The sequence below is a fragment of the Notothenia rossii genome (genome assembly GCF_949606895.1).
Source record: "Notothenia rossii genome assembly, chromosome: 10".
Lineage (NCBI taxonomy): Eukaryota > Metazoa > Chordata > Actinopteri > Perciformes > Nototheniidae > Notothenia > Notothenia rossii.
This window is the reverse complement of record NC_136908.1, coordinates 55,022,980-55,050,445: the sequence shown is the minus strand read 5'-3', so window position 1 is coordinate 55,050,445 and position 27,466 is coordinate 55,022,980. Positions and strand designations below refer to the sequence as shown.

The window sequence follows — 27,466 nt, the reverse complement described above, 5'->3', positions numbered from 1 at the left end:
CTGTTTAAATGAGGGTTACGGTTAGTGTCTACTTACAGCCTTGCCCTTTGCTGTTTTTCTACTCAAACACAAACTCTGTGAAGCCTCCTGCAACATTTTTTTAAATAACAAATCCATTTAAGACAATACGGAAGATTAGGGTCTTTAAAATCAGAATCCTGACAAAAACTTTTTGACAAACAAAATCAGAACTTTCAGTTTAATCTCAGAATTCTAAGAAAATCGTCAAATTTCTGAGAAGAAAGTCTGAATTCTGGAAATAAAACTACATTTTTTACTTTAATCTTCGAAAATGCACATGTGGCCCTTATCCTCCCTCGTAAGACAGTTCAGAATGACAAAATAGTTTGATATCTGGTCTCAGAACGTTCCCAGAGAGAACGAGACATGAAAGACATTGCGTGTGATGAACACAGAGCTTTCAAGGATAAACACAGCAAGGAACAAATGCAGGCTAGAAAACAGATTGACGCTGTTTGGAGCCACATGAAGAAACACAAACAACCCCACAAATACCTTCCTGTTTCTTGACAGAATGCTTTATGCTAATGAATTGACCTCTAGATGTGAATGTGTTTGCACGCCTGAAAAGGCTTTTCCTATTTCCTCACTTCTCCTCGTAGGCACACACAATCCTGCCACTTTAATTAAATGGGAAGAAGCTGCCAAAAAGGAGAGTAACGTCCCCGATTTACATGTTGCTGGAACAATCCTTTGAATTTCAAAAGCCAACTTTTGTTATGATGGTGTATTTATAAATGGGACCTGTTGGGTTTCAGATGGAGGTTTGAAAAGCCCAATAACTAGTGGAATATCTCAACTCTTACCCCTTGTACCTTCAGCAGCAAAATGTACAATTTTCTCTGAAATGATTGAAGTCAAACCCACCAATAACCAAACATTTACTAACTGAAACTTCCTTATTAGGTGTAGTTTTATTAAATCCCTTTCAACAGACATGAGTCAACGTCAAATGTCAGCCTCCTCAGCACTTTTGGAGGCCTATTGGGAAAGTGTGTACCGAGCTTTGCTAAAGCAACAGTGGCTGGGCAGGTGAGCTAGAGTTACCATGAGCTCCTGTTGGTTTTGGGATCAGCTCAGGCAATATCCACAAGTCCCAGCAAACCTTTATCTGCGCCACGTACAAAAACATTTTTCTGGACTAAAATATACATACGCCGGTGCTGCCGGGAGGTGTTCTAGACTTACAGCACTCAACCTTGCACTAACTTTATTTTTCCATCTACTTACATTAACCCTTTCCCTTTTTGTGTTAACGATGATTTCTTGTCACATTTTGAAACAGGACCAACCATTGAGCCAAATACTTTTTCACCTAAATATTTACTGTGACTTTCTGAGTTTATGAACACTGTATTATCTTCGTAAAAATTTTTTTTTTTATCTTTGGAGTGTTGTGAAACCGCAAGAAACATTACTGTGCTGTTTGTTGTGTATTTTTCCACTGCATGAACCTTTTCTCTCAACCCACATCACCTTCAGTGTCCCTTGTTTCTTTTTGATGCTGTTTTAGAAGCAGGGGTCACATGTTAACACCCCCTTCTTCTCTTTCTCTTCCTCCATCTCTGTCCCGCCATCTGCAGAGACCTGCGCCGTGAACAATGGCGGCTGTGACAGGACATGCAAAGACACCGCCACAGGGGTGCGCTGCAGCTGCCCCGTGGGATTCACTCTGCAGCCCGATGGCAAAACCTGCAAAGGTCAGTAAATTGAATGTTTTCTGATGCCTTCAAGCCTGCTGTATGAGCAAAGGTCTACAGCTGCTGATCACTGAGCACTCTGGGCACTGTGTAAGCGTTTCAGTTACCTAGACCAAACCACACCCCAGCCATCTGCTTCACTTCCAACTTCACACAGCGTCGGTCGTGGTCACTGCCACAGTCTGTTGTTTTTGAATATGCCTCTGGGCTTTTTCTATGCTTCCACCAACCTGCTGCTGACGTCAATGACAGTGGTCCGAGGAGAGGGCTGCCGAAGCGTGGGCCAGAACTTCCCAAACATATAATTGTAGTGTTGTGGTTCTTTTCCAAACAAACAGCCCCGCTCAATGAGGCCGACCCGTGGGTTCAAACTCTGGCAGCAGTGCTTTATCTCCTCAGGGCGAAGCAGCAGTGAGAAGGTTGTGGACACCTGGCTATTGTCTTACCAAAGAAGGAGAATAATTGTTATTGTCGAGTAGATTTACACTAACAAAAAATGTGCCTTGGCGTTTCGTGCATACAATAAACAATAGACCAATACGATGAAATAAATAAGACACTATCAAGATACTATTACAAATAAAAACACAAAGAAAGTTTAGTGCGTCAAAGATATTGGCTAATATAGGAGGATATGCAAAAGTTCACAGTGACGATGATATGTACAATGTAATGAATATGTATGTCTGTATATAATCTGCCACATGTACAGTACATGTACTGTATGGTGTTGGATGCTACACCTCCTTCCTCCTCTCTGTATGGATATGGAGAGATGGAGTTGTGGGGCTCAACCATTTGACAGACATGGTCAAGGAATCGTCACAGCAACAAGGTTATGTGACGTGACATGACTCTTTGTCAGGATCTGCAGTCCTCGTGTGATCCGAGCGTGCTCTTTTTAAATTGTATAATACTGTATGTGTGTATGTTCTGGAGTGTGTTCTGCAGTGAGTGTCAGGCAGTTTGAGAATGTGGCATGTAAGTGTGTGAAATCCTGGAACCGGAGCTGTCTCAGGCATGGCAGGCAGACGACGCATCAGCAAACTTTAAGATGTTTGAACAGTGAGGCCCACGCTGCCCAGCCACTCTCTTTCAGCCAGGACACGCAGACAGCACCATCCAGCTGTAGATCGGCATATATACTAAAGTAGACGAACACGACAAATCAGTCGGCTCCTAATTTCCCTAAACAAAAGGATGCAACATGATAATCATAATTATATTATCCTTTTACTTTCTTATCAAGCTTGAAAACACTTCTTCATTGCAAATGAAACGGGTCCTCACTAAAGGCTACTATGAATATAGTTTTGGTTAAGCTTGTGCACGTTGTGTTCTGGGAAAGGTCATGATTAGGGTTAGGGGCTAGGGTCAGGTAAGGGAACTTCATCCTTATGGTAACAATGATAAACTGTGAGTTAAATAGGTCATTTTATGCAAATGTTCAGGTTTCATATTCGTTTTGTGTGCCTCTAATATGACATGTTTACATGCTTTCGGTGCCTTAATTTTCTCATACTGCCTGTGCTGCAGCACCTCTTTCCCCCCTGGCTCTGTTGTGATTGGTCAACGGCTTAAGGATTTACCGCCCCTTAGCCTATCACTCACAATGCGTTGGAGCGCGTACCAATAGAAGCACGAGTGTTTGTGACAAACTTTTGGATTATAGCCTTTGCAGACCGTTTACATCCATCCAGACCAACATTCCGGGAGGCTGTGGCTCAGTGGTTAGTGTGCTGGACTTCGAATCAGGGGATAGCTAGTTCGAGTCCCACTGCAGTCAGCTTGTCGTTGTGTCCCTGGGCAAGACACTTCACCCCAAATTGCTCCTGTGGGGATTGTCCACAGTACTGAATGTATTTAAGTCACTTTGGATAAAAGCGTCTAACAAATGACATGTAATGTAATGTAATTCCTTTACATGGAAATGTTTCGCTCAGACTTTGATGAATATTTCATGTGAGGACATTACATATTTAAAATGTAAAAGCCATGTTCATGCGGCAATCCATTCGGCTCTAGCAACCCATATAGTAGTACTGTCTACTGAAAGGCATGCTCTGATGTCAGATTTAGGCCCGACACTTCCACTTTGTCTCCCCAGGTGATATGTGGTTTTGAAAACACCTAGCATTTACAGTGGTAGAAAAATGAAAAGTTTCCCCCTTTTTTTGGGCTTGAGTTGAGTGGGGAAGATTGATAAGAGTGCAGTCCAGCTGTGCCCCGCCCACATAATTTGGATGTGGATCAGCCCCCAGGCTTCATAAATCCCAAAGCAGGGATCAGTGCAGAGAGACACAGAGCAGGCAGCGCACATCGATCAGTATCCATCACCCAGGAGGACTCACACTCAAACTGATGCAAACTAAACACTTCTCTGTACACACACATTCATGCTGTCCGACACCCTCCAATAATTCAGCGAGACCAAGACTATGATGTTCTACAAGTATAGACTGTCAAAAGATCTTGGCTGTGGGTTAAGATGAACAAATAAATTAGAATTATGGGTTTACTGCCCTTATCCATTTTTTGTTTTCATCATTATGTATCACACTTCATATTTCCCATTCACTTCAAAGGATCTGTTCAACCAAATGCGGTATAATGCTGACAGTAAATGAGGGTGGATGGTGTGCAAAAAAAGGTCCCATGGTTGGATTTGAATAACGGAAGTTGCGGTGAAATTGTCGGGCCCTTCAACCCCTACCCTAATGTACTCAAAGGGCGTCCCATCTTGCTGTTAGATCACTGTGCTTTACTTCTTTCTTTATTGATGAGGACAGAATAACAGCATTCAGTCAATTCCAAGACCCGCAGTGCTAATCAATATATCCCGCTGAAGCCTATCTGTGTGTACATGTGTAGGTATGTAGCAGATCTGGTGGCACATGTTATCACAGTTGTGTTATGTATTGCACAGACTGTAGTATAAGTGCCGGCAGTTAGTAGTTTACTGAACATAGTAGTTAGCGGCTGGATAAGTGCCACGCTGTGAGGTGGTCTCATCTAATGTGCCACTAAATTGCTTGATAGAGGCAGACAGCTCCCTCTCCACCCGGCTCTCTCTCCCTGTCTGTATCTACCTTGCTTCAGAGCCAAGGGGATGTGCCCTGCCGTGCCTGTCTATCATAATCATTTCAATATAAACTATGTAGGGCATGTTTAAAACCCACCAGTCCGATAAACGCCCTTTCATCTGCGCTGACAGACGAGTCGGTTCAGCCTCTCACGATGACAGACGCCGACTGGAGGAGGCATTTCATCACGGGGCTCTCGTGCCGACAACTGGGTGAGAGAGAGAGGGAGGGAGAGGAGAGAGGAAGGAAAAAAGAGGTAGAGAAAAGGGAAGAAGATCCTTTTTCAAAAACAGTTACCAGATGTTTGATTAGAAGGTACACACCGGAGTATGGATGAGTTATTGTGTGTGTGTGTGTGTGTGTGTGTGTGTGTGTGTGTGTGTGTGTGTGTGTGTGTGTGTGTGTGTGTGTGTGTGTGTGTGTGTGTGTGTGTGTGTGCGTGTGCGTGTGCGTGTGCGTGTGCGTGTGTGTGTCTGTCACTCTCTCGGTTAATTAGCACACATTTAGTCGGTTGCATGTTAGTCAATATTTGGTGTACTTATAAGCTTAATGGAGAGTGTGTGCGTGTGGGTGTGTGTGTGTTCTTGCAGTTGTATTAGTGTTTCTTGAATAGCGTGTGGTCGGGGAATGGTACAGTGCACGGTTTGGCACCTGAAACACGTTCCCACTGGCCTGCATTCCTCTTCTACCTGAAAAGACCTGAAAGCACACAAACACATAGTCATATCAAACTAAGACAAGGACTTGATCATATCCACTTAGCAAGCAGCTAATAGTCTTCTAACAAAAGAATACCATGACCACTAATGCATGTTAACAAACCCAGAGACGGTTGTCTGGTTCCAAACCCAAATTTTATTTCTGGAGAATCCAAAAGTAAGTTTAAAATGTTAAAGCTCACAATTAATCTGGAGCTGTAACAAGCTACAAGATTCCTGGACATCGCTACCTTTGTGGTAACACCTAATCCAGGACAAATGCCTACTGCACTCGTTCCCTTTAGTTGTGGTGGAGATGGAGGAAAGAATGTTTTGTCGAACCTTTCTTGAAGTTGCACAGGAATTGGCGCTAGCGGACACAGTCCCTACTGTAGGAACAGATAATGCTCGCAATATGATAGAGGCAGAGAGAATACCATACAAGCGTATATGTTGTATGGTGGTATGTGTTCCGCAAATTATACGGAGGGCAATCACAGCAGCTCTCTGGTTTGTCGAGGCTTTTTAATATTTAACAAGTCCCAGAAAATGGTCAGACTTCATGCGAATATTTTGGAAATGATGTTACAATAGATTTTAAAAAAGTTCAGATTTCTCTTAGCAGTTTGTCCTTTTTTTATTGCAACACCCGCATATTTGTTTATCTGTCTGTCTCTGTCGCATCAGTAAGGAGTCACAGTCATCAATTACCCCATCAGTGTCCACTTTCATCAACCGCACTGATCCTGTCATCGCGCCATGTTCTCCATCACCTTACATGACTGCGCCACGGCCAGCAGTCTTGGCTCTAGTCCAGATCACTGGCTGTTTTATTGTTGTGTAAAACTGAGAGTTTCCCTTGGCACACATGCCCCTGTGGAACCGTTGTTATTAAACAGAATCATGTGCTTAGGTCTTTTAATACCTGAATAAATACACGCTACCTCCTGGCCTGATGTCCGTCGTATCCACCGGCAACACCCAGCGAAGAAAACCAGCACTCCAAGAAAACTAGATCCCCTGCACTAAGTCCATCATTATTTGTAGAGGTTCGGGTTTCTGCAAATGTATTCCATTTAATTGGTTTTTACTGCAAATATTTGGTAAAACTATATTTGGTAAAAGTCTTTGCTATGCAGCTCGTACCCTGGGGGTATGATTAGCACATTCCTACAAGTAAGTCTAAAAAAGGTTTAAGTAACAATTTAAGTTTTATTAGATGCCAGTTCCCGTCGATTCTTTCCATCTTTCTAGCCTCTTAAATAACATCCTCACCCTGCGCTTGACCTCTATACGCCGGGGTCGGAGGTGAGAATTAGCGTTCATTTACTTTGCCCTTATTGCTGGCAGCTGTTTTAGGCGGCACGCTAATCAATAAGGTCAGTCTTTATCAGGCAGCTGAACCCCGCAGCAGCATCAGGGTCTCTTCTGGAGTCAGGTTACCCATTCCAAACATTAGACTCCTCAAACACAGCCCCCGAGGCACACAGAGGAGCAGGCGGGGGGGGGTGGAGCTTGTTTCCTTTGGCCCAAGTGGATGTTAGCGATCCTCCTCAGCTAACACAGTGTATGTGAGGAATTCACTTCAAAAATATCTGACCTAGGAAAAAATGAATTCCCTCAAAGAAACTGATTAAATACCTGAGGATTCAATTGAAATGGCATTGTGTTGGAGGCCTTTCAATCTGTTTACCTTCATGTTGTGGTGAAAGTGAATTTTAATCCTGCTCTTTTTTTGTTCTGAGCCATACAACTCCTCAAACATGTGCTGCTTAACACTGCCAGGGCCAGGCCATCCTTACCATAAGACTACTTTGGGAGATACCAAATTGAGAGGGCTGCTGGTGTTGCCATCACCACCATTTTCCATCTCTGCTAATTAGTGTCGCTTAATACTACTAACTAGCCCTTTATTGTCACATTAATTAACAAGTGTCCATCGATATGTTCCTGTGCAGTTCAATATGCTCATCTAAGAGTTAATAATTGAAACATATATTGGAGAAAACTTTTTTATGTTTGGAAAAATGTAATGTTTGAAAGAAATGCGAAAGTGCACTGAAGTTCATCATGTGTTTTTTGTTTGTTGACTAGAGCTCTTTTAGTTGCTGTGCTCTTGCTTTAATGGCACCCTACTTGGATATTACCGACACCAATTGAATTCTCGATTTCCTTGGGAAACAAGCAGGTTTAATACAATGTCATGTTTTTATTGAATGACCATTAACACGTTTCACAACTTGTTCTTAAATGATTTCCTGTCAACAATGTTTTTTTTTTCATTTTTAGTCTCACAACTTTCTTTAGCTATGTTCAATTGGGAATAGACTGCTTTTGCCAGGTTTCTTTCTTTCTTCATTTTGCTCGTTAAATTGCTCTTAAATGTAATTCTAGGTAGCTTTTAAAGGCCCCTAAAAGTACTTCATTTGGATGTGTGAAACCGGGAAAATTCCATGTCACGCATGCAGCTTCATATCTGTCAGCAAAAGATTTAAGCTGTGTGAGATTTTGAGATACAAACTGCTCTTGGCAAAGGAGGAAACTATTGATTGAAGGCTGGAGCAAGATATTGATCGTCTAGACTAAATGTCAGAGATGGATCCCAGGAGACAGCTGTGTGTGTGTGTGTGTGTGTGTGTGTGTGTGTGTGTGTGTGTGTGTGTGTGTGTGTGTGTGTGTGTGTGTGTGTGTGTGTGTGTGTGTGTGTGTGTGTGTGTGTGTGTGTGTGTGTGTGTGTGTGTGTGTGTGCGTGTGCGTGTGCAGATATGCAAATTGTGTGAAAATGACAAATGACTCACTAGAGTTGGAATCATTGGTGTGAAAGACGTAGATATGGATGTATGTGATTTTTACATTTTTGTTTGATTGTTGGAAATAAGCAGAGACAATTGTTTTGCTTGGTTCAAAGAGCTAATTAGTTAATTAGGAGCATCCTCAAACGCCTGAGTTAAGATGGCTTCTGGCTATCCAGATGTTGGTGCAAGATGACATCTAGTTGCCCATTCACATGAACACACAGATTCTCTCACAATTACATATTTTACAGTGTTTAAACCATGGTTTAAACAAACAAAAACATCTCTGGATTGCGTTAACATTTTGATTGTGATTATCTGCATTTTCATCTGCCATAAAAAATCATCACATTTATTCAATAATTTTGTTTAAATCAAATCAACTCAAACTTTATTTATTGAGCATTTTTCCTAGACTAAAGGTCACACAAAGTGCTTCTCAAACCCCCCTTCCAAGGTAATTAAATACCAGTCAACACACTTAAAATCAACAGAAGTCAATAAACACAGGACTAAAAAAGACTGAATAAAAACAAATAAATGATTAAACAAATCATCATAAAATGAATACATTTATAATAAATACATTTAAATTAAAAGACAAGTTAAGAAGGTCTGTCTCGAGTTGGCTCTCAGAAGTATGAACGATCTCTGAGATCCCTTTCTGGGAGGGTGTTTCACAATCATGGGCCTTAACAATATAAAGATGCCTCCCTGTGGGTCCGTGTTCAAGACATGTCATTAAAGACATCCCCATCAGCTCCTGTGACCTCGTCAGGTGTAACACTTAAAGGGAAGTTGATGCATTTCTCTGATGATCTGCTGTACTTGGATTTGACCTCAAGTATACATGGCTATGGACAACACTAAGTGATGGATAAACACATGTCAAATGGCCTTTGTGCTTTAAAACAAAGATGTGCATGTAAACACAATGACATGAGATCAAAATAGTGCTTAACATTTGTAAAAACAAGCCCTGAATTATTGAGAACTGCCACCCATGGCAGGCCACCCTCCATTCCCCCTTCACCCACTCTCCTTACTGGCTTTTATCTCTCTTCTCCCTCTTCTCCAAACTTTATCATTTCAAGATGTGCGGAGGCTTAATGTATTTATTTAAACTCAAAGCTTATTTAAGCTCCATTAAAGGTAATTATATACCCCGTTATAAGGCTCAGTCATCCCCAGAGTGGCCATTAAGTGTGGGTAGAAAGCGCTGGTTCTGCCAGTGTTTGTGGCTGCCAGAATAATTACGAAGCTGTGTCTGTCTGTGTTGGGTTAGACCAGGGGTGGTATCCACTGTTTTTACATAGGCATTAGAGCGGAGACGATGTGGGCAGAGAGGGAATGTTGTAGGATGGTGTTTGTTTGTTTGCGCATATGTCTTTCTTAACAACATGCCTGGTTGGAGAATCCACATTTCCTCACTCCTGAAGCTTTTCTTTCTGTGGTCTCTGGGCCATGTTTGTGATCTGATTCATTTCAATCCACAAGATTCAGGAGCAGAACAACTTCCAAATGCCTAGTCTTGAGAAAAAAAATCATGTAGTCTCAGGATTTGAAAGACTGCGTATGTTTGTAACCCACAGCTAGCCATCCCTCCTGCTGTCTCACAGGTAGAGATCAGCGTGGCCTGACAAGCTACTGTCGAGGAAAATAACAGAAATATGGATATTATTGATTTCAATCCTTTGGCAGACGGTGCTGCAGGTTGGACATGAATAACAAAAGAGGGTCAAATAGGAAAAGAAAAATCAATAAAGCCTCCATTACATTTTTGCTATCAAAGTGCTGCGAGTGTTAGAGTGGCTTTCCACTTGCATATTAAAGGTTCACAACGTGTTGTAATAAACCTCGAAGTAAGTATATATCAGACTAAACTGTATTTTAGCTCCCTATTCTTGGCAGGATCAAGAACTGTTTTTGTATTACAAGGCCCAAAAGTAGGTTTTAATGACGCCTCCCTAAACCTTTACTTTTGCCGCCCATTTACTTTCTACCTTTAACTTACTTGACTTTTGTTATTGAGACATAAAGTTGCTGAATTTCAAACATTTGCCAAAATAAAAAACAGAAAGCTGTAATTTACTGCAAATAAAAATTACAGCGAAAGTCAAGAAGCGATTTAGTAATAAACTAAGAGATATATTTTTAGGAGCTAACCAATCTAAATACTTCTAATGCCATTAACTTAGGGGTACACCCTTACCTGTCCCGCTCTCCTTAAAAAAACCCATGGCCTCACTTTCATCCCGCCAGCCAACGGGGAAATCCGTTTTAGCCGAGCCAGACGGAGGGACAATCCCTTTAAAAGTGCACGGACAGGGCACAGCGGGACCTACAGTTTACTACATTTTTACCGCGGCCTCCTCCTTGTGGATTCCTGTCTCGGCTCCATATTTAGATGAAGAGTTCATTCAGCAGAAGCTCCCTGAGGATACAGAGCGAGAGGATCAGGCCAGAGAGGCCAGGATCTATCCGATGGAAACACACAGTGGCTTAGTTACTGGATGTTTTATAAGGGCTGGTATCACGCTACACTGAGGGCCATTTGTGTGTGCGTGTTGACTGGACCTCTATGTACTCCTGCCACCTTCTCCTGACCCCGTTAATAGCTGAATTTATTGAGCTACTCAAAAATTAAGACAAAATAAATGCAGTGTACATATAGCCTCGGAAGCCACAATTTACACACTACTGATTGTATCCCACCTCCTTCCTTCTTCCTCTCCCCCCCACTCCCCTCCTCTACTTCTCTCTCCGTGGTGTCTTGCCTGAGTTACTCCCCAGCTCAAGGCTTTAGTTGTTAATCCCTCACAATATTCATCACTTAGAGCACCAATCAAAAAAGGTTTAGCCTGTGTAATCTGCCAGACTATTGTCCCTTCTCACACCTCCTTTCCTCCTGCTCTTCTCCACCTCCACAGGCTGATCTCACCTTCTTCTCCAGCAGCAAATGGAATGATCTGATCATCACTTTAATTGAGGGATCAGGAGAAGCTAAATGTATTCATAAGAAGTGATGATATGCAGTTTGGGTTCATGCGAGGGCACTGAGGACGGGATGAGGCAGGGAGTGAGGTTTGGATGGTTGGGATTAGTGGAGCCGGCAGATTTTCAGTTGGCGCTGAACATGCTGCCTCGGGCTATAGCATTAGCCTCATTATTATTTTAGAATCTGCTCCCCTTGGAAGTCTGTAGCACACCTGGGCTGGAGCTCAGGTATCAGGGTTCATTCCACAGGGATTCAGCAGACACTCGCTCCCGTGATCACAGAGCTGTCTATATGTTTGTTAGATATGTAAATTGTTGTCAGCATATTAACAGCTTCTCATACTGCTTTTGAAAGTAGCTTAAATCAATGTTTTACTCTCAAAGTGCTGCCAGTTTTAGAGTTGTTTCTAAATCCGCTTGCTGATTTATGATTTATTACACGTTGTAAAGAACTGAAGAATAGGTATATATCAGGCTGAAAGGAGGCTGTTATCAGCTCTCTCTTCTTGAAATGATCAAAACTTGGTACAAGGCCCAAATTCATGAACCTTTGCTTCTTATCCCTCAATATGAGCGTACAAAATAAAAAATAAATAAAAACATTGTCAAAAAATGTTTCCAGTTGATCCATAATGATGGTTGATGACAGATATAAAAAGATAACAATAAACCCTTTCATTGGTCGTCACCCACAGTAAAAAAAGAAGCTTTTATAGATTTCTCAATGATAGTCTCTCTCCTCTTTCTCTCTGACAGAAGTTAGACTCCATTAGTTCCAGATAACTACCATATCTGCGGTTTGAATGCGCCTTAGACAGTGGGATCGCTATGAACAAGCTCTGAGCGTAACCTCCAATCACTGATTCCACGCTGCCTGCTGGTGATCTGTTAAACAAGCTCGCAACGCAAGTGTGTTTGTAAAATGACATGACAGCAGATGTGTATACAGTATGTCTGAGTATTTCTCTGTCATATAGCATCAAATGTACAGAAATATTATATGTCAAACTCATTTGTGATATACAAACATGGATTGTTGAAATGTGTTATCGTCTCCACCCAGACATCGACGAATGCCTGGAGAACAACGGAGGCTGCGATCACTTCTGCAAGAACACAGTGGGCTCCTTCGAATGCAGCTGCCAGAAAGGACACAAACTGCTCACTGACGAACGTTCATGCCAAGGTCAGTAACTGACAGCTGTCAATCACACAGATTATCCCTGTCATCAATCAGGCACTGGTTTCATCAACATATCAAATATTTTCTTGACTTGCTTGTCATGTTTCACCTAAAGCTTAACGGCCTACTGCTTGTGTGATACTCACAGCAATGCAATTATTACATAATAACATATACTAATATATAATAAAGCATTGCAGGAACCACGCCATCTTGAATCAAACGTTAACTTATTTTGCTGCCATCTGCTTGACTGGACTACTGGAGCTAGCGATGGCTAATATTGTGGTAATGGCAACGTCGTCAAGTAATTATATGGCGCAATGTAAACAGGAAGTAGTTATTGAAAAAAAGTAACCCCTCCCTTTATTGACAGCATAAGTAATAAATATAATTGAACACTTAATTCCTTTGAAAAATGTGGAACTGAGGCTTAAAGGCTCACAACAAATGTCAGTGCTTAATATAAACAGAGACAACCTTTCGATTGACAACTTAGCTGATCCCGATTGATCTCACCCATTTCAAAACATAAACAAATCAATCTAAACATTACTTAATTTTTTTTTTTTAAATATATATAACTTCCTTTGCCGAAACATTGCAAGTGTTTTCAAATAATTCATTTGGTTTTGCGTGGTTGATTGTTCACATAACGGTGCCGCACAGACTCAATGGATCAGTGCAGAGAAATGAATGTGTAAATAAGAAACTGGAGCCTTAGAGCAAGTGTGCGTCTGTGCTGGAGTAAGATGAGAAAATCATTATCAATTAGATCTCTCCGAGAGTCCAGGGATACCTTAGTTCCTGTAGGACATTAGCCTAGCGGAAATATACACACATCTGCAGTCCTTGTGTAAGCGAGGCTACAGTAACATCTCAGTGGACCTGTTGGTCTAACAGAAAGTCAATAAGAACTAAGTATATTTCAATAAAGTGTTTCTTTAAATATCCATTGCTCCAGTGTGAAGATTTGGATGTGTGTAAACCAATTAATGTAATGTCGTGCAGAGTCATAGCATTTTAGCTAGCTTCCTCAGTGAGTGTGTTGCGTACACGGAGGAGCGTCTGTGTGATCAGCTATTGTGTTGTGTTTGTAAGACCGAAGGCAGATTCTTGGTTTCAAGTTGCAACAAGTGAGGCAGACAAATACAAACTGATTTTTATTAACAACAAAACCCTGAGGTGCTTTTATCCCTAAGCGTGTGTTGTAATAACTGTGCATCTTTGTCGCTGCGTTTAAAGTCTTTAATAATGTGGTGTTGAGTGTTGAAAGACATAAAAGAGTCTATTTCTGACACACCTTTGCCACTGACTGCTTTAGCTGCCAGGTTTCACTCATTGACATATGCACTGTTTGGCTTCAACATGACCTTAAAAGGAAATGTAACTTTTAATTTTCCAGCTTTTTTTAGTGCTGGTGAGCTTCTCCAGGGAAAATAGCTTCTGGTGATACACGACATGCCAGTGCTAGAGCATTTTCCAGTCCTGGCTAAGAAATCCTAAGCACAGAGATGAATCATTTCCCATCCTTGGATAAGAATTTTCCACCTTTGTTTCTTTTGTAAAAGTTTAAGAGGACGTATTATGTTTTCATGCTTTAATGTTCAAAAATACCTTTATTTTTCTCCTACTGTCTGTGCTGCAGCCCCTCTTTTCACCCTCTGTCTGAAACCAGAGCCCAGTCTGCTCTGATTGGTTAGCTGGCAAGATCTGTTGTGATTGGTCCACTGCTTAGAGATGTCCCACCCCTTAGCCTATCACGTTCAATGTGTTGGAACGCTAGCTAATAGAAGCACAAGTGTTCCCTACATATGTTACGGAACTGCCTCTGGAGGGAACTTTGGGATTTTAGCCTTTGCAGACCATTTACATGCACTAAAACCTATATAACACACTACAGGAAGTGAAAACCCCCAAATGACACAATAGGGCCCTTTTAGGAAATCATTTTGTCAGAAGACGATGAATTCCGGTAATCAATGTCAAAACAAGCCATCATGACGAGGGCATATCTCACAGAGAAACACTTCAAACAAACCAGAAATGATTTTATAAATGTCCTTTTTTAACATTGAACAGCTGTTGCCAATTCCAGTGTGCCCAGATCAGCTTGTATAAACTCTGCTTGTGAGCTAGCTCGAAACAGGAAAGCTATTCCTAAGTCCTCACTTGAACAGTTGCCTGGAATATTTACCCGAGCCAACATCCAGGCCTCAACAACTTCCTCCACATGACAAACTCCATTATAACATGGCGTATTTTTAGCGCCTGTAAAGCTCCGCGGAACAGCCTGAAATAAACCAGGTGAGCTTCAAACGCTGGCCTCCATTCCTGATAGGTTAATAATATTTGGTATACATAAACACATGTGCGGGCAGCCGTGCACACTCACTCACACACAGACATTGACGTAACGCTGAATGTGGGCTGCCTCCAGCTCAGTACTTTTTCCAGATTGGTTTATTAGAATGAGCTCTTGTCCTAGTTTAGTGCTGAACTCATGTATTTGTTTACTATACTGTCCACCGTGATTAATGGGACAACCTCTTAAGTCCGTGGTGAGCAGCCTGTATTTCTCCATAAATGAGTCATTAGGATTACAATATCTGTAAACCACTCATCCCGCTGACCCCGGCTTCCACAGAGGAAGCGGGACAAAACCTCTTATTAAACTGATTCACGCCACGATCAAGTCATATTTATTTTTATTTAATTTGTATGGTACACCTCCTTGGGAAAATAGCACGTTTTTTTATGAGACATGTGAGCCTAAATTAGTCAAGAATTTCTGAACTGATGCAACAAATATTATTTTTGATATGCAAAACATGTCAAAAGAAAAAAAGAATTACCGTAATTTTCGGACTATAAGGCGCACCTGAATATAAGCCGCAGCAGCTAAATTGAATGATGTGTACATATATAAGCCGCACTGGACTATAAGCCGCAGGTGTTTTAATGTTTAATTACCATATGTAAGGGTTCGTGCACAGAGGGGATTGTCGGGAAAGAGATGGCTGTTTGAGGAAGCTCCCATTTATTAACATTTCAACAAACAAGTTGCATATTTGCATAATGTATTCAAGTGTTAGCATTTAGTGCAATAGTAGCTACAGAACATGTACTGTGCTGTGTAAACTGTACTGTATCACATAGCGTTTCAGACACACAAACTTTTCAACTTTCAAACTTAAACGGTGCGCTCCCAGCGCACGTACCGGCAGTGATCTACAGCAGTGGTTTTCAACCAGTGGTACGGGGACAAACTGTCTCGCTCTCGTAATGTCTGTCTGTCTTGCTCTCGTTCTGTCTCTCGTACCACTCTCGGTTCCACTTTTACTTTTGCGCGCTACCTGTCTCACTCTTTTCCGGCCTCCAGCTTTTCCTGCTGGAGCCCGCCGCTTAAAGGTGGGGGTCCGCGGACCGGCCATAGAGCCCATAGAGTTAAAGGTGGTGGACTGTAACCTGTAAAATCCATAGATTTAGGAGTTCCCCTATTGGCCGTTAGCTTTAGAAATCCATAGATTAGCCGCACCGTTATATAAGCCGCAGCGTCGAAAAATGGGGAAAAAGGCGCGGCTTATAGTCCGAAAATTACGGTAGTTAAAATCGAAGCAACAGACATTGAGATATCCTGACTTCTGGTTATAGGGACTCCAATATTCAAGCAATACGATCTATTTTAGGCTCCTATATGTCTATATGTCCCCAGTTAGTAACACAGGCTTTCTGTTATACATTTGCAGGATCATGTCAGCCACATTATTTTGAGGATAAGTGTTACTATCCATGATGGGTAAACATTTATGTGACATTTTTATTATTCAACTATGATGTCTCTTGTCTCGCTCAGATATTGACGAATGCTCCTTTGAGAGGACCTGTGACCACACCTGCATCAACTACCCTGGCAGCTATGAGTGCGTCTGCAAAAAGGGACACATCCTGTACGGCCTCACACACTGCGGAGGTGAGAATCCCACTTCCCTCAGCACAGGAGATTCACAGCAAACAGGCCTGGAAGTACCTGACACACGGAAAGAGTAGAAAAGTGTGTGTTTTTGTGTTTATGCGTCTAATAAGGGAAATACATTTTAAAGTGTAAAGGAGAGCGTACACAGGGTAATGTAGCAATGATGAGGTATGTAGAGAACATATATGGAGCGTTCATGTTTGTCTGTCATAGTTACGTCTTCACTGTCTTTCATCTCTCTAATCACATGTGCCTATAATCCCAATATTTTGCCTTTGCTAATATCTTGTTTTATAATGTCTTGTAATTCACACACACCCTCTAATGGTCTCTGTGGTTGTGTCTCAGACATTGATGAGTGCAGCATCAGTAACGGGAGCTGTGAGCACGGCTGCATAAACACTCAGGGCGGCTACGAGTGTGTGTGTCCACCCGGTCAGAAGCTCCACTGGAACAAGAAGGATTGTATCGGTAAGCACCAAGTGTGTGTGTGTGTGTTTGTGTGTGTGTGTGCGTGTGTGGTGTGTGCGTGTGTGTGTGTGTGTGTGTGTGTGTGTGTGTGTGTGTGTGTGTGTGTGTGTGTGTGTGTGTGTGTGTGTGTGTGTGTGTGTGTGTGTGTGTGTCCAGGTGTTTGTGTGTCCAGGTGTTTGTGTGTCCAGGTGTTTGTGTGTCCAGGTGTTTGTGTGTCCATGTGTTTGTGTTTGTGTGTGTGTGTGTGTGTGTGTGTGTGTGTGTGTGTGTGTGTGTGTGTGTGTGTGTGTGTGTGTGTGTGTGTGTGTGTGTGTGTGTGTGTGTGTGTGTGTGTGTGTGTGTGTGTGTGTGTGTGTGTGTGTGTGTGTGTGTCCAGGTGTTTGTCATGGTGATTTGACTCTGTGTGTTCCTCAGAGGCGGTGAAGTGTCTGCCCGATGGGAAGCCATTACCCCGAGCCCAGCTGACCTGCACCAAGAGCGGGGGGGCAGAGGTCTGCTCACTCTCCTGCCCCTCCAACGCCCTCTTCCTCGCAGGTACACACGAAAACACTTAGTTAAAGTCACACTTTTTTGAAAAAATCAATTATCTTTTTACTACTTGTGTTTGTAAAGTGATGAGGTTTATCCAACACTTCCTAACAACAATGTATTGACACTTCAGGGGCTGGAATGAAGGACTATTGGATTGAAAAACTGGGACACTGTTAATCATTACATCTATATCCCATGTATCATTATCACTGTTATTTACAACACTCTTATTGTTGTTGCTCTGGTTGTCCTCATATTGTTTTCTTGTCAGTTGTTTTTATTTGTATCAATTCAAACCAAATTCTTTAATTGGGACCTTGGTGTTAAGTTAAGGATGTTGACACTTTTTTACATGTTTTTTGTATTTTCATTTTTTACAGTGGATACCAAAATTATTTACAACAAAACTAATAAATACATAAAATATACCATTTTGAAAATAGGACAAAAGGAACATAAAGATGTAAAGAATTTATGTTGTGCTATTTAAGAATGATTACAATTTGAATCAGTTTTGTTATATCTGGAAGTGGTCTGGGTGGGAGATCACTTAGATTAAATAAAACGGGGAGAAACATTTTTAAATAAAAAATGTTACTCTACTCCTGTACAAAAAAAGCCAGATGGTTTTAGCCGTCATGCTACACACGCTGCTTCCCTCTGGTGGTAACAGCTCGCTATCACAGCTCCTTGTACCTACTCTCCTGTATTTGCCTCTGATGCTTGAAAAAAAAGCACTAACGTCCTTTATTGCTGTACTTGTTGACTCCTCAGGATGCTTCACTCAGACTGATGTGTTTTCCCTGCGCAAGCACTTTGGCTGGCAGCCCAGCGTTTCCTCCTCCTGCAATAGTACTTAACACACATCTGTAAATCGATTACATTCTTTGATCGCGCCTTTTTTTCCATTGCTTCGTTTAACTTGGCTGCCGTGGTGTGAGAATGATGGAGAGCTCTCAAGCATGAAGTGAAATATTTGTTTTCCTGTCTTTCTGGAGCAAAGTCTTAATTTCAGTGGGGGAGAGAGCCATGTAAATTCCTGTGGCTAAATGCAGCCCAGGCTCTTATTTAATCATCTCACTTTTATGACCTCCAAAGACTTCATCCCTCATTTCACACTTGAAATGCTTCTTTGTGCGCATCACGACAGAAAAACAGGGTTCGTAGATCTATCACATGGGCTTTCATTTCTCAATAGAGGTTCAACAAGTTTCCTCTGGGCTGTTGTTTCTGAATACAGGAGCAGAGTAAGGTCCTACTGCGTTTATACAATTCTTCTTAATCCTCCGAGCTGTGAGTGGCCCAGCGCCGTGCCAAGTGAAACACACATGCCTCCATATCTTACAGATGTTTGATGGAGCAGATGACCCGGTCACGCAGTCCATCAGACGAAATGAAAACTCTCAGCCTCCCTTACCTCTCATCATCATCTGATTCCTCTGATGTGTGTGTTTGTGTGTGTGTGTGTGTGTGTGTGTGTGTGTGTGAGTGTGTGTGTGTATGTGTGTGTGTGTGTGTGTGTGTGTGTGTGTGTGTGTGTGTGTGTGTGTGTGTGTGTGTGTGTGTGTGTGTGTGTGTGTGTGTGTGTGTGTGTGTGTGTGTGTGTGTGTGTGTGTGTGTGTGTGTGTGTGTTGTCTAACAGACTCAGAGAACAGCTACACACTGAGCTGTGGAGTGCCCGTCCAGCCTGTTAAAGCTCCTCCGAGGAGGAACACCACCACTGCTTTACCCACCTGTGGCGGTACAGTAGGACTTTCTGTTACTCTCAGTCAAAATATGACTTTTAGACTTTACTCTGTTGTTGTTATAATAAAGGGTGATTAGCAAATCTGTGTGTCTCTTCTGCTTATGAATAAAGACACGATGGCCGCACCCATAAAGCAGAAGGCCAGGTTTAAGATCAAAGATGCCAAATGTCACCTGAGGCCCCGAAACAAGGAGAAACACAGAGACTCCTCCAGACAGAACCTACAAGGTAAACACATTGTACTGAGTTTAGCTTCATTTGACACACTACGCTTTTATTTGAAGTGAAATTGTAAAAAACTGCAGTTATTTTTGTGTTGATTAAAACATATTGCTCCTCCTCCTCCTCCTCGTCTTTTTGACCTGGAAGGAGGCCAATTCCCTTGCACAGACGACTGCCAGGTAACATTTGTAAACCTCAAGTGCGACTCTTCTAAGAAGCGCCGACGAGGACGCAAATCTCCTTCCAAAGAGGTTTCCCATATCACAGCTGAGTTTGAGATGGAGATGAGAGAGGAAGAAGCATCAGGTATGTTCTTTCTTACATGATTTGTCGATATCAAATCAGTTTGAAAAATAACAATTGTTTACATGGTAAAATATGAACAGTGTCAGGCTGTGTTTTTCAAAGAAACCTTTAGAATTCGTGTTTTGACCACCAAACCTCTTTTTCCTCAGACACTTGTAACGTGGAGTGTGTGCGGGAAAGGGTGAAGCAGAAGCTGCAGAGCGCCATGCGGACGCTCAGGAAGTCCATCAACAGACAGCAGTTCTACATCCAGTTCTCTGGGACGGAGTACGAGGTAGCCCAGAAACCGTCCAAGGTGCTGGAGGGAGTCGAGCTCTGCAGCACGGGACAAGTCCTCCGAGAGGGGAAGTGTGGTGAGTTCAGGGTCCTGCTAGCAGGCGTGTGGAGAAACGGATTACATTTTACGGGTTTACGTTATCAGCATGCAAAAGAAAGGTAACTGTAGTCTCTTACATTTACGTAAAAGAAGGTAGAATCAGTTTACTGGTACATTTTTTTAAAAGGGGGATAACTAGCAGCTTAACAATGTTACAATACAATTTAAAATACAAATATTTGAAAGTTCATGCTGATGCATTACAACACCTTTTTGAATTACATTAGGTGGACAAAATGACTGTGTATACTTGAATTCATTTGATAAAATAAAACAGCAGGACAAAGTTCAAAACAAGCCACAAAAGTATTCTTCCAAAGCATTTGCCACTGTCTTCCTCCTCAGTGAGCTGTGGGCTCGGGACGTTCTACAGCGGGGAGCAGGAGCAATGTGTGCAGTGTCTTCCCGGGACGTACCAGGACACGCTGGGTCAGCTGTCCTGTGAGCCATGTCCCGGCATCGAAGGACAGGGCATCGCCGGGGCCAAGAACGTGTCTCAGTGTGGAGGTAACTCCCCATCCTATCATTGAAGCAGGGTTCTTGGAAAAAGTCATGGAAGTTCAAAATGCAAATTCCAGACTCTGGAAAAGTTATGGAAAACAATATTTTTCCCAAAGTTTTGGAAAAGTCATGGAAGTGTAACTAAAGTTGCATCAAATATAATTGATATGTTATCTAATCGCCGAAATAGTAATACTATAATGATATTAAATACTGTATCGTATAATAATGAAACGTAAAATGGCATTTAACTGTCAAGGTATTTTGCTGGTGAGAGATTTTAGTAGAAGCTAGTAAGCCTACTATTTGATTTGTTTTGGATAGGCACGACATGTTTCATATGCAGACCTTATTTTCCTGTTCCATGTTAAAATAAACAGTTTTCAGTGATACCGCTGAGAAAGAGTAATTCTTTGGTCATGGAAAATTAGGTAAAGGTCCTGGAGAAGTCATGGAAAATCATGGGGTGAAAAAGTGTATGAACCCTGTTGAAATGACTTCAGAACACTTAGCTCTTGCATTCTACCTCCAAAAGTAACAAAGCAGTTGAAGTAGTAATCATACTATCATCACTCAACACTTTACTGTATTAGAGCATCTGAGATATTTCTCCTGCCAACTCCCACTTTTATCCTTGTCATTGCTGAGAATCGCAATTCTAAATGTTTTTTGGGGTGTGGAGGTTGCGCTGAAGATGTCTTCTATGCTCTGCAAACATGTACCAACAAAATGCTTGTATAAACATGTTGTGTTGGTACCACCTAGTGGCCATTCGTGATAAGGGAATCACAGCTACAGCAACAACGGAGCACCACAGACCATTGTTAGTGTATTTCATTTAGGGCTGCACAATTCATCTAAATTCTATCAAAATTGCGATATTGATTAGTACAATATCAAAAAGGCAGAAACAAATAGGAAGCTGCAGAATTGGATTTTACAGACACAACACAACATATTTGTTTGGATGCACCTAAAAAGTCGCACCATGTTCATTTAGATATTTTTTAATGATGATGAGAATGATGCAAAAAGACCAATCCTTCCTTTACAACTCAAAATACATTTAGCTTTTTCTTGAAGTATCTGAGCTTAGAAAGATGGTTACCAACTGATCTTAGACGGAGAAACACTTACATTTCATAGTGTCGAACCTCAAATAGCTTCTCAGTGAAGCTATTGAAACAGTAAGAGAAAAAGTACAACAGGTGATTCTCTTGTGTCCTTCCCTCAGGTCAGTGTCCAGCGGGTCATTTCTCTCCTGACGGCTTTCGTCCATGCCTGTCCTGTCCGCTGGGCTCCTACCAGCCTGAACCGGGCCGAGTGCTCTGCTTCCCCTGTGGAGGAGGCATCCTGACCAAGTTTGAAGCATCAACGGCCTTCAGGGACTGTGAGGCCAAAGGTGAGTCTTTGTGTCAGACATATCTTTATGTATACTGTATGTATTTCCCTGCAACATCATTTAATCAGCACTGAGGCATTTCATTCAGTTGCCAAAGTATATTTAAATGTATTGAGGGGGAGTATGATCATATACATGCTTTCATTGGGTCTCTTTAATTAAATGCCAGTTTAGTCCTCTGCATGATGGCGTGACAGCACATCATTCTCAAGTATTCCACAGATTGTTTTTTAATGTTTTAGCCTTCCTAGCTTCTCAACGAGTGGCACGACTATTCTGTTTGTCATTCTACCGATATGAACTGATGAAGTGCAGCCTCACAGAGACTGTAGATGAAAATGCGTGTTCAATATTCTATAGATTGCTTCACTTTCTCCTGTGTAATTGGAGCTTTTTATCTGCCACTTTACAAATGTGTATGTGCATACCGACATTTGCAATGACACAAGCCATTTGTCAGCAGTTTCATTGTTACCGCTGTCACAAAGCCGCGTTCAGATGTGCATGAAATGGCAATTTGCAAAAGTCGATGTTAAAGTCGCCTATACAGGCTTTAGTGTTTTGTTTATGTGCCTGTTCTGTAATCTAGGCATGTTTAATATCACAGCTGCAGCATGTATCTTGTGGATCGTTTATCCTCAGACATTTTGTTCGGTGTGTACTGACACTTCTGTTCCTCCTCAGTGCACTGTGCTCCTGGACATTACTACAACTCAAGCACCCACCGCTGTATCCGCTGCACGGGAGGCACCTACCAGAATGACTTTGGGCAGAACTACTGCATCACCTGCCCCGGGAACACCACCACGGACTTTGACGGCGCCACCAACGTCTCCCACTGCAAAAGTAACCCTGCTCGACCTATACATTTAGGCGTCCATTGAATATCTCACTGGTAACCTACATTTCAAAGTGTTTCTTTCATGTTGCCCTCAGACCAGGTGTGTGGAGGTGAACTGGGAGACTACACAGGCTTCATCGAGTCTCCTAACTACCCTGGAGATTACCCATCCAACGTGGACTGTGTGTGGACCATCAACCCCCCACACAAGAGGCGGATTCTCATCGTAGTACCAGAGATCTTCCTCCCCATCGAGGATGAGTGTGGAGACGTGCTGGTCATGAGAAAGAGTGGTAATACAAAGATAGATTTATCATGATTAAGAATAACACTAAAGTTGCCGTCATGACACACACAGAATGTTCTCCTTCTGTGACAGAAAGGATTATGTTGTCACAGGTAGGATTTCAAAGTCATTTCAGACCCCTTGACAAGAGAGTACTATTCTAACATGGTTGCACCGTTCCTCCAGCCCTTCCCACCTCCATCACCACCTACGAGACGTGTCAGACCTATGAGCGGCCCATCGCCTTCACGTCTCGCTCTCGAAAGCTCTGGATTCAGTTTAAGACCAACGAGGGAAACAGTGCCAAAGGGTTCCAAGTCCCCTACGTCACTTATGATGGTGAGTCTCCTTTACACAATCAATCTAATCTCACACAGTGATCCATCCGTCTTCAATCTATACACTATATCATTTTGCCCTGCTCATTGTTCCAGAGGACTACCAGCAGCTGATAGAGGACATAGTGCGAGATGGCAGGCTCTACGCCTCTGAGAACCACCAGGAGATACTGAAGGTATTGAGCCAAACAGTCAATTACTAGTCTTTGATGGAAATACATCAAAATGAAGGTTTGAAAAGGTCCTCTCCTCAACTCATTGGTGCAGCCCGGATGACCCCGTGTGTCTGTGTGTTTTCTTCCCAGGATAAGAAGCTGATAAAGGCTCTGTTTGACGTGCTGGCCCACCCTCAGAACTACTTCAGGTACACGGCGCAGGAGTCCAAAGAGATGTTCCCGCGCTCCTTCATCAAGCTGCTGCGCTCCAAAGTCACCAGGTTCCTCAGGCCGTACAAATAGTCGGGATATCTCCAACGTCCTGTCAAAGCCCCCCCCCCCTCCCCCCCCCCTCTTTTCTGATCCGCCCCTGCCCATCATACAACGTAACATCCGCCTTTACTATATTTGCCCTGTTTGTCAAATAATACCTTTCCTCATCTTTGACTCCTTTAATAAGTAACACATTGACGCCCTTCCCTCAGTTTGTGCAGCTCTTTTCATAAGGTTTGACCGATATGGGTTTTTTTGCAGACCATTTTTTTAACACAGAAGAAGCTGCCTGATAGAAATTGTGTGTATATATTGTTTCTTTAAATCCAACTATATTATACCAAACTTGTGAAAGCATTAAAGCATGTAAACATGTCACAGAAGAGGCACACAATATAAATATGAACATGAAAATGCAACTCAACCCCTTTCAACATTACATTATCAAGCTACATGTAATTCATTATAGTCACTAAAGAGACAATGAAAGCAGCTGAAAGGAAACCTGTTTATTAGGGGTTTCAATGACTATTACAGAATCAATGAACCGTCTCATACTTGGCAAGAAAACACATTTCTCCAAATCTTGGACTATTCCTTTCAAATGTGTTTTCAAACATTTAAAAAAAATCATATATATAATAAAATGATACTTCTTATGATTAGTACAGTGCAAGTATCAGGAAACCATTGTGTCGGTCAAACCCTATTTCTGTACACCATATACTATTTCTTTTTCTTTTCCAACCCTCTCCAGATTTTTTTCTTTTCACTATCTCCCCCTCTCTCATTTTTATTTCGCTCTTGTTTTTTTCTGTGTTGTTGTGTTGTTTTTGTAATATTTATACTGAACTTGCAGAAGCCCACATCGCAGATTTACAACGCACATACAGACGTGTGAAATGTGTGGACATACAGCAGGTGGACATGCATGATGTGTAATCTGAATTGGATTCCTTTATTGCCCCCTTTGTGCACGAGACAAATGTGTTTTCTATACGCACATTTTAACCATTTTTATGTGGGGAAATCTTAACCATTCCACCTTTTAGTATGTGCTTTATCCATTTAAGCACAGGGAAAGATTAAATGGGGTGAATCAGAAAGTCTATATTGTAAAAAAAAAAAATAGAACATATGTAACAAGATGAGATAAACTACCTGCAAGTAACAGAGTGTTACTTTAGAGAGAAATGTATGGAATGTAACTAATATTTGGAACTTTAATTGCACTTGAATTTTATATTTTAAACTGTAGGAAAAAAAGATCTAAGTTACGTTTTTTGTTACCTTTTTATGTATTGTTTTGAAATGTGCCACATGTGGCGGTGAAGAGAGAGACGGCTGTGTCTCCTGTTATTGCCCCCGCACTCATAGCCCATTCACACACACAAAGACAGTTAGATTCAAGCTTTAGCATCTCGTAAATGTATGTAAACTAATGTGCACAGAGAAAAACTCCACTACAGTTTGTTTGTGTAATCACTGCCAGATTTAGCTTCATATCTGAAACATTTCCTAAAGCTGCCAGAGAGAGGAAGCGTCAACATAGAAGCTTCTTGTATGATGGCACTACTTACATGCCTGTTACTTAAAAACTACTTACAATACCTGCATTTATCCAGATGCAGTCTCTTTCCATTAAATAGGAAGTATACCTTTCTTTTATAACCCAACTAAATGTTTCTGTGTCATTCCGAATGGTACTAGTATGTCTATGAAATCCTATAACATGTATTGAAGATGGGCTTTATATATCTGCACAATGCGACTGGAGGCGGGAAAAACATGTATGGTGTGACTGGAGTTTTGGAGGCGAATGTAGTGGCAGTCAGAATAAGAAACATCTCCTATCTGAGTGTCTGTGTGTGTGTGTGGCACTTGGAGCCTGCAAACTTTATCTGTGTGTTGTGTTGTTTATGAACAAGCTGGCCTCCCCTGACGGATGATACAAAATCAGATGAACATCCCCCCTTTTGACGTTAAAGCTCCTCTAGAAACACTTTGGATAACATTCCTGAAAAGAGTCTTTGTGCTGAGCATAAAGAAAGCGTGATGATTATAAATGAAAGGACCATACTGGAGGTTTTGTATGTTTTAGCACATGTACTTAAAATGATGTATACTATCTTCAGTGCAGTATCACAGATTTCCTATAATCCAGGGGTGTAATTTCAACACACTGGAAAAATCAATGTGTTTGATATTTGGAAAAAAAACACTTTCTTACGGTTTGCTGCAGTTTAAAAAATGATGCAAATGAAAAAAAGGGACATGCGCAGCGTTTATTACAACTGCATGAACAAAACACGCAGATACAAAATGCAGCAAGAAGCTCAAGACTTGCATGGTTTTTGAAAGTGCAGCACGTTTCTCCTGATGGAAGTGTTTTGGGCCGCCCTACTTTCTTTTGTTCATGATATCTACATAAATAATACGTTGCTTCAGCAAACATGTTTTTTAGTATATCTACATTTTGATTTTCATAGCACACTGAAATAAAACAGGAGGAAGTCAATTAAAAAAATGCGTTCTTCAATCTTTAATCATGTTGTTTATTTGTTTTCAATGGACTGAAGCATGCACAACTACTAGTATGGTCCTGCATGGCACTGAGCTGGTCATAGTTAGGGCATTTCATTCCAAAACAAGATACTAAATGGAAATAACCAGTTAAACAAAAAGGGAAATATTTTTACCGGCATTGACTGATAATCACCCCCTTAAATACTCTTTCACTGAAATTCCAGACTGCCGAATAGCTGCCATACAGATGATTTATGGTATGGCCTACTTCCTGTTTGAGGTGGGCACTGTTCAATATGAGTGTTATGAAAAAAATTACATGAAATGCTCTAACATTTTAATTGAATGTTTTGTTTTCCTGAGAATGTATTCTATTGTGTGTGTGTGTGTGTGTGTGTGTGTGTGTGTGTGTGTGTGTGTGTGTGTGTGTGTGTGTGTGTGTGTGTGTGTGTGTGTGTGTGTGTGTGTGTGTGTGTGTGTGTGTGTGTGTGTGTGTGTGTGTGTTATTTGTTCTGAGTGCCTGTGATGGGGAGAGTGCGTTTGTATTTTAGTCCAATTTGTAGAGGAATAATTGTAACGTTTGTGTTAGTCGGTTGTACCCAAAGAGAGAAATTGTAACGCAGTGTTGTGCCATTGTTTGGTCCATGAAACTCCAGTACTGAACAAATTAAATAAAACAGTAGCAGAAAACACACTCCGACTTTTTCTTTTGTCCCTGAATGTGGAACAGACACAGAGGAGCCGTCGGAGCGGCTCTTATCTGCTCATTATATCTCTTATCTTTCCTTAGATGTGGCTCTAAACCCGACTGGCCTAAAGTACGCTTGTGGAAAATGTGGCTGACGCTGCTAATATTCCTCTTATCTTCAAGTGACACAATCTGTACAGGAGATCTGGATGCTACATCAGAAACACTCATCATCATCCACCCTGGCAGGATTTTTTTCTCCCATTCACATTGTCTCTCTTTGTCTTAGAAGGAAATGGGAGTGAGATAACCTGTTTGAACTGCTGTCAGGTAATCTACACTCCTCCTGG

The 27,466-nt window shown here is 41.7% G+C and overlaps 1 protein-coding gene across 3 annotated transcripts in view; it reads left to right on the top strand.

Moving 5' to 3' along the window:
- The window catches only part of scube1 (signal peptide, CUB domain, EGF-like 1), a 73,310-nt gene extending 46,188 nt beyond the window's left edge, over positions 1-27,122 (top strand). For 2 of the 3 annotated variants that reach the window (XM_079655202.1, XM_079655200.1), the window contains 16 exons: positions 1,605-1,721; positions 12,358-12,480; positions 16,334-16,450; positions 16,802-16,924; positions 17,339-17,458; positions 19,098-19,196; positions 19,314-19,430; positions 19,572-19,730; positions 19,880-20,083; positions 20,452-20,613; positions 21,842-22,009; positions 22,694-22,855; positions 22,946-23,143; positions 23,323-23,475; positions 23,571-23,650; positions 23,780-27,122. In XM_079655202.1, coding sequence (XP_079511328.1) covers positions 1,605-1,721; positions 12,358-12,480; positions 16,334-16,450; positions 16,802-16,924; positions 17,339-17,458; positions 19,098-19,196; positions 19,314-19,430; positions 19,572-19,730; positions 19,880-20,083; positions 20,452-20,613; positions 21,842-22,009; positions 22,694-22,855; positions 22,946-23,143; positions 23,323-23,475; positions 23,571-23,650; positions 23,780-23,932 — 2,255 coding nt within the window. In that variant the 3' untranslated portion in view covers positions 23,933-27,122. The remainder of the gene's footprint in view (positions 1-1,604; positions 1,722-12,357; positions 12,481-16,333; positions 16,451-16,801; positions 16,925-17,338; positions 17,459-19,097; positions 19,197-19,313; positions 19,431-19,571; positions 19,731-19,879; positions 20,084-20,451; positions 20,614-21,841; positions 22,010-22,693; positions 22,856-22,945; positions 23,144-23,322; positions 23,476-23,570; positions 23,651-23,779) is intronic. The other variant, XM_079655201.1, reaches the window with a different exon arrangement.
- The last annotated feature ends 344 nt before the right edge of the window (positions 27,123-27,466 follow it).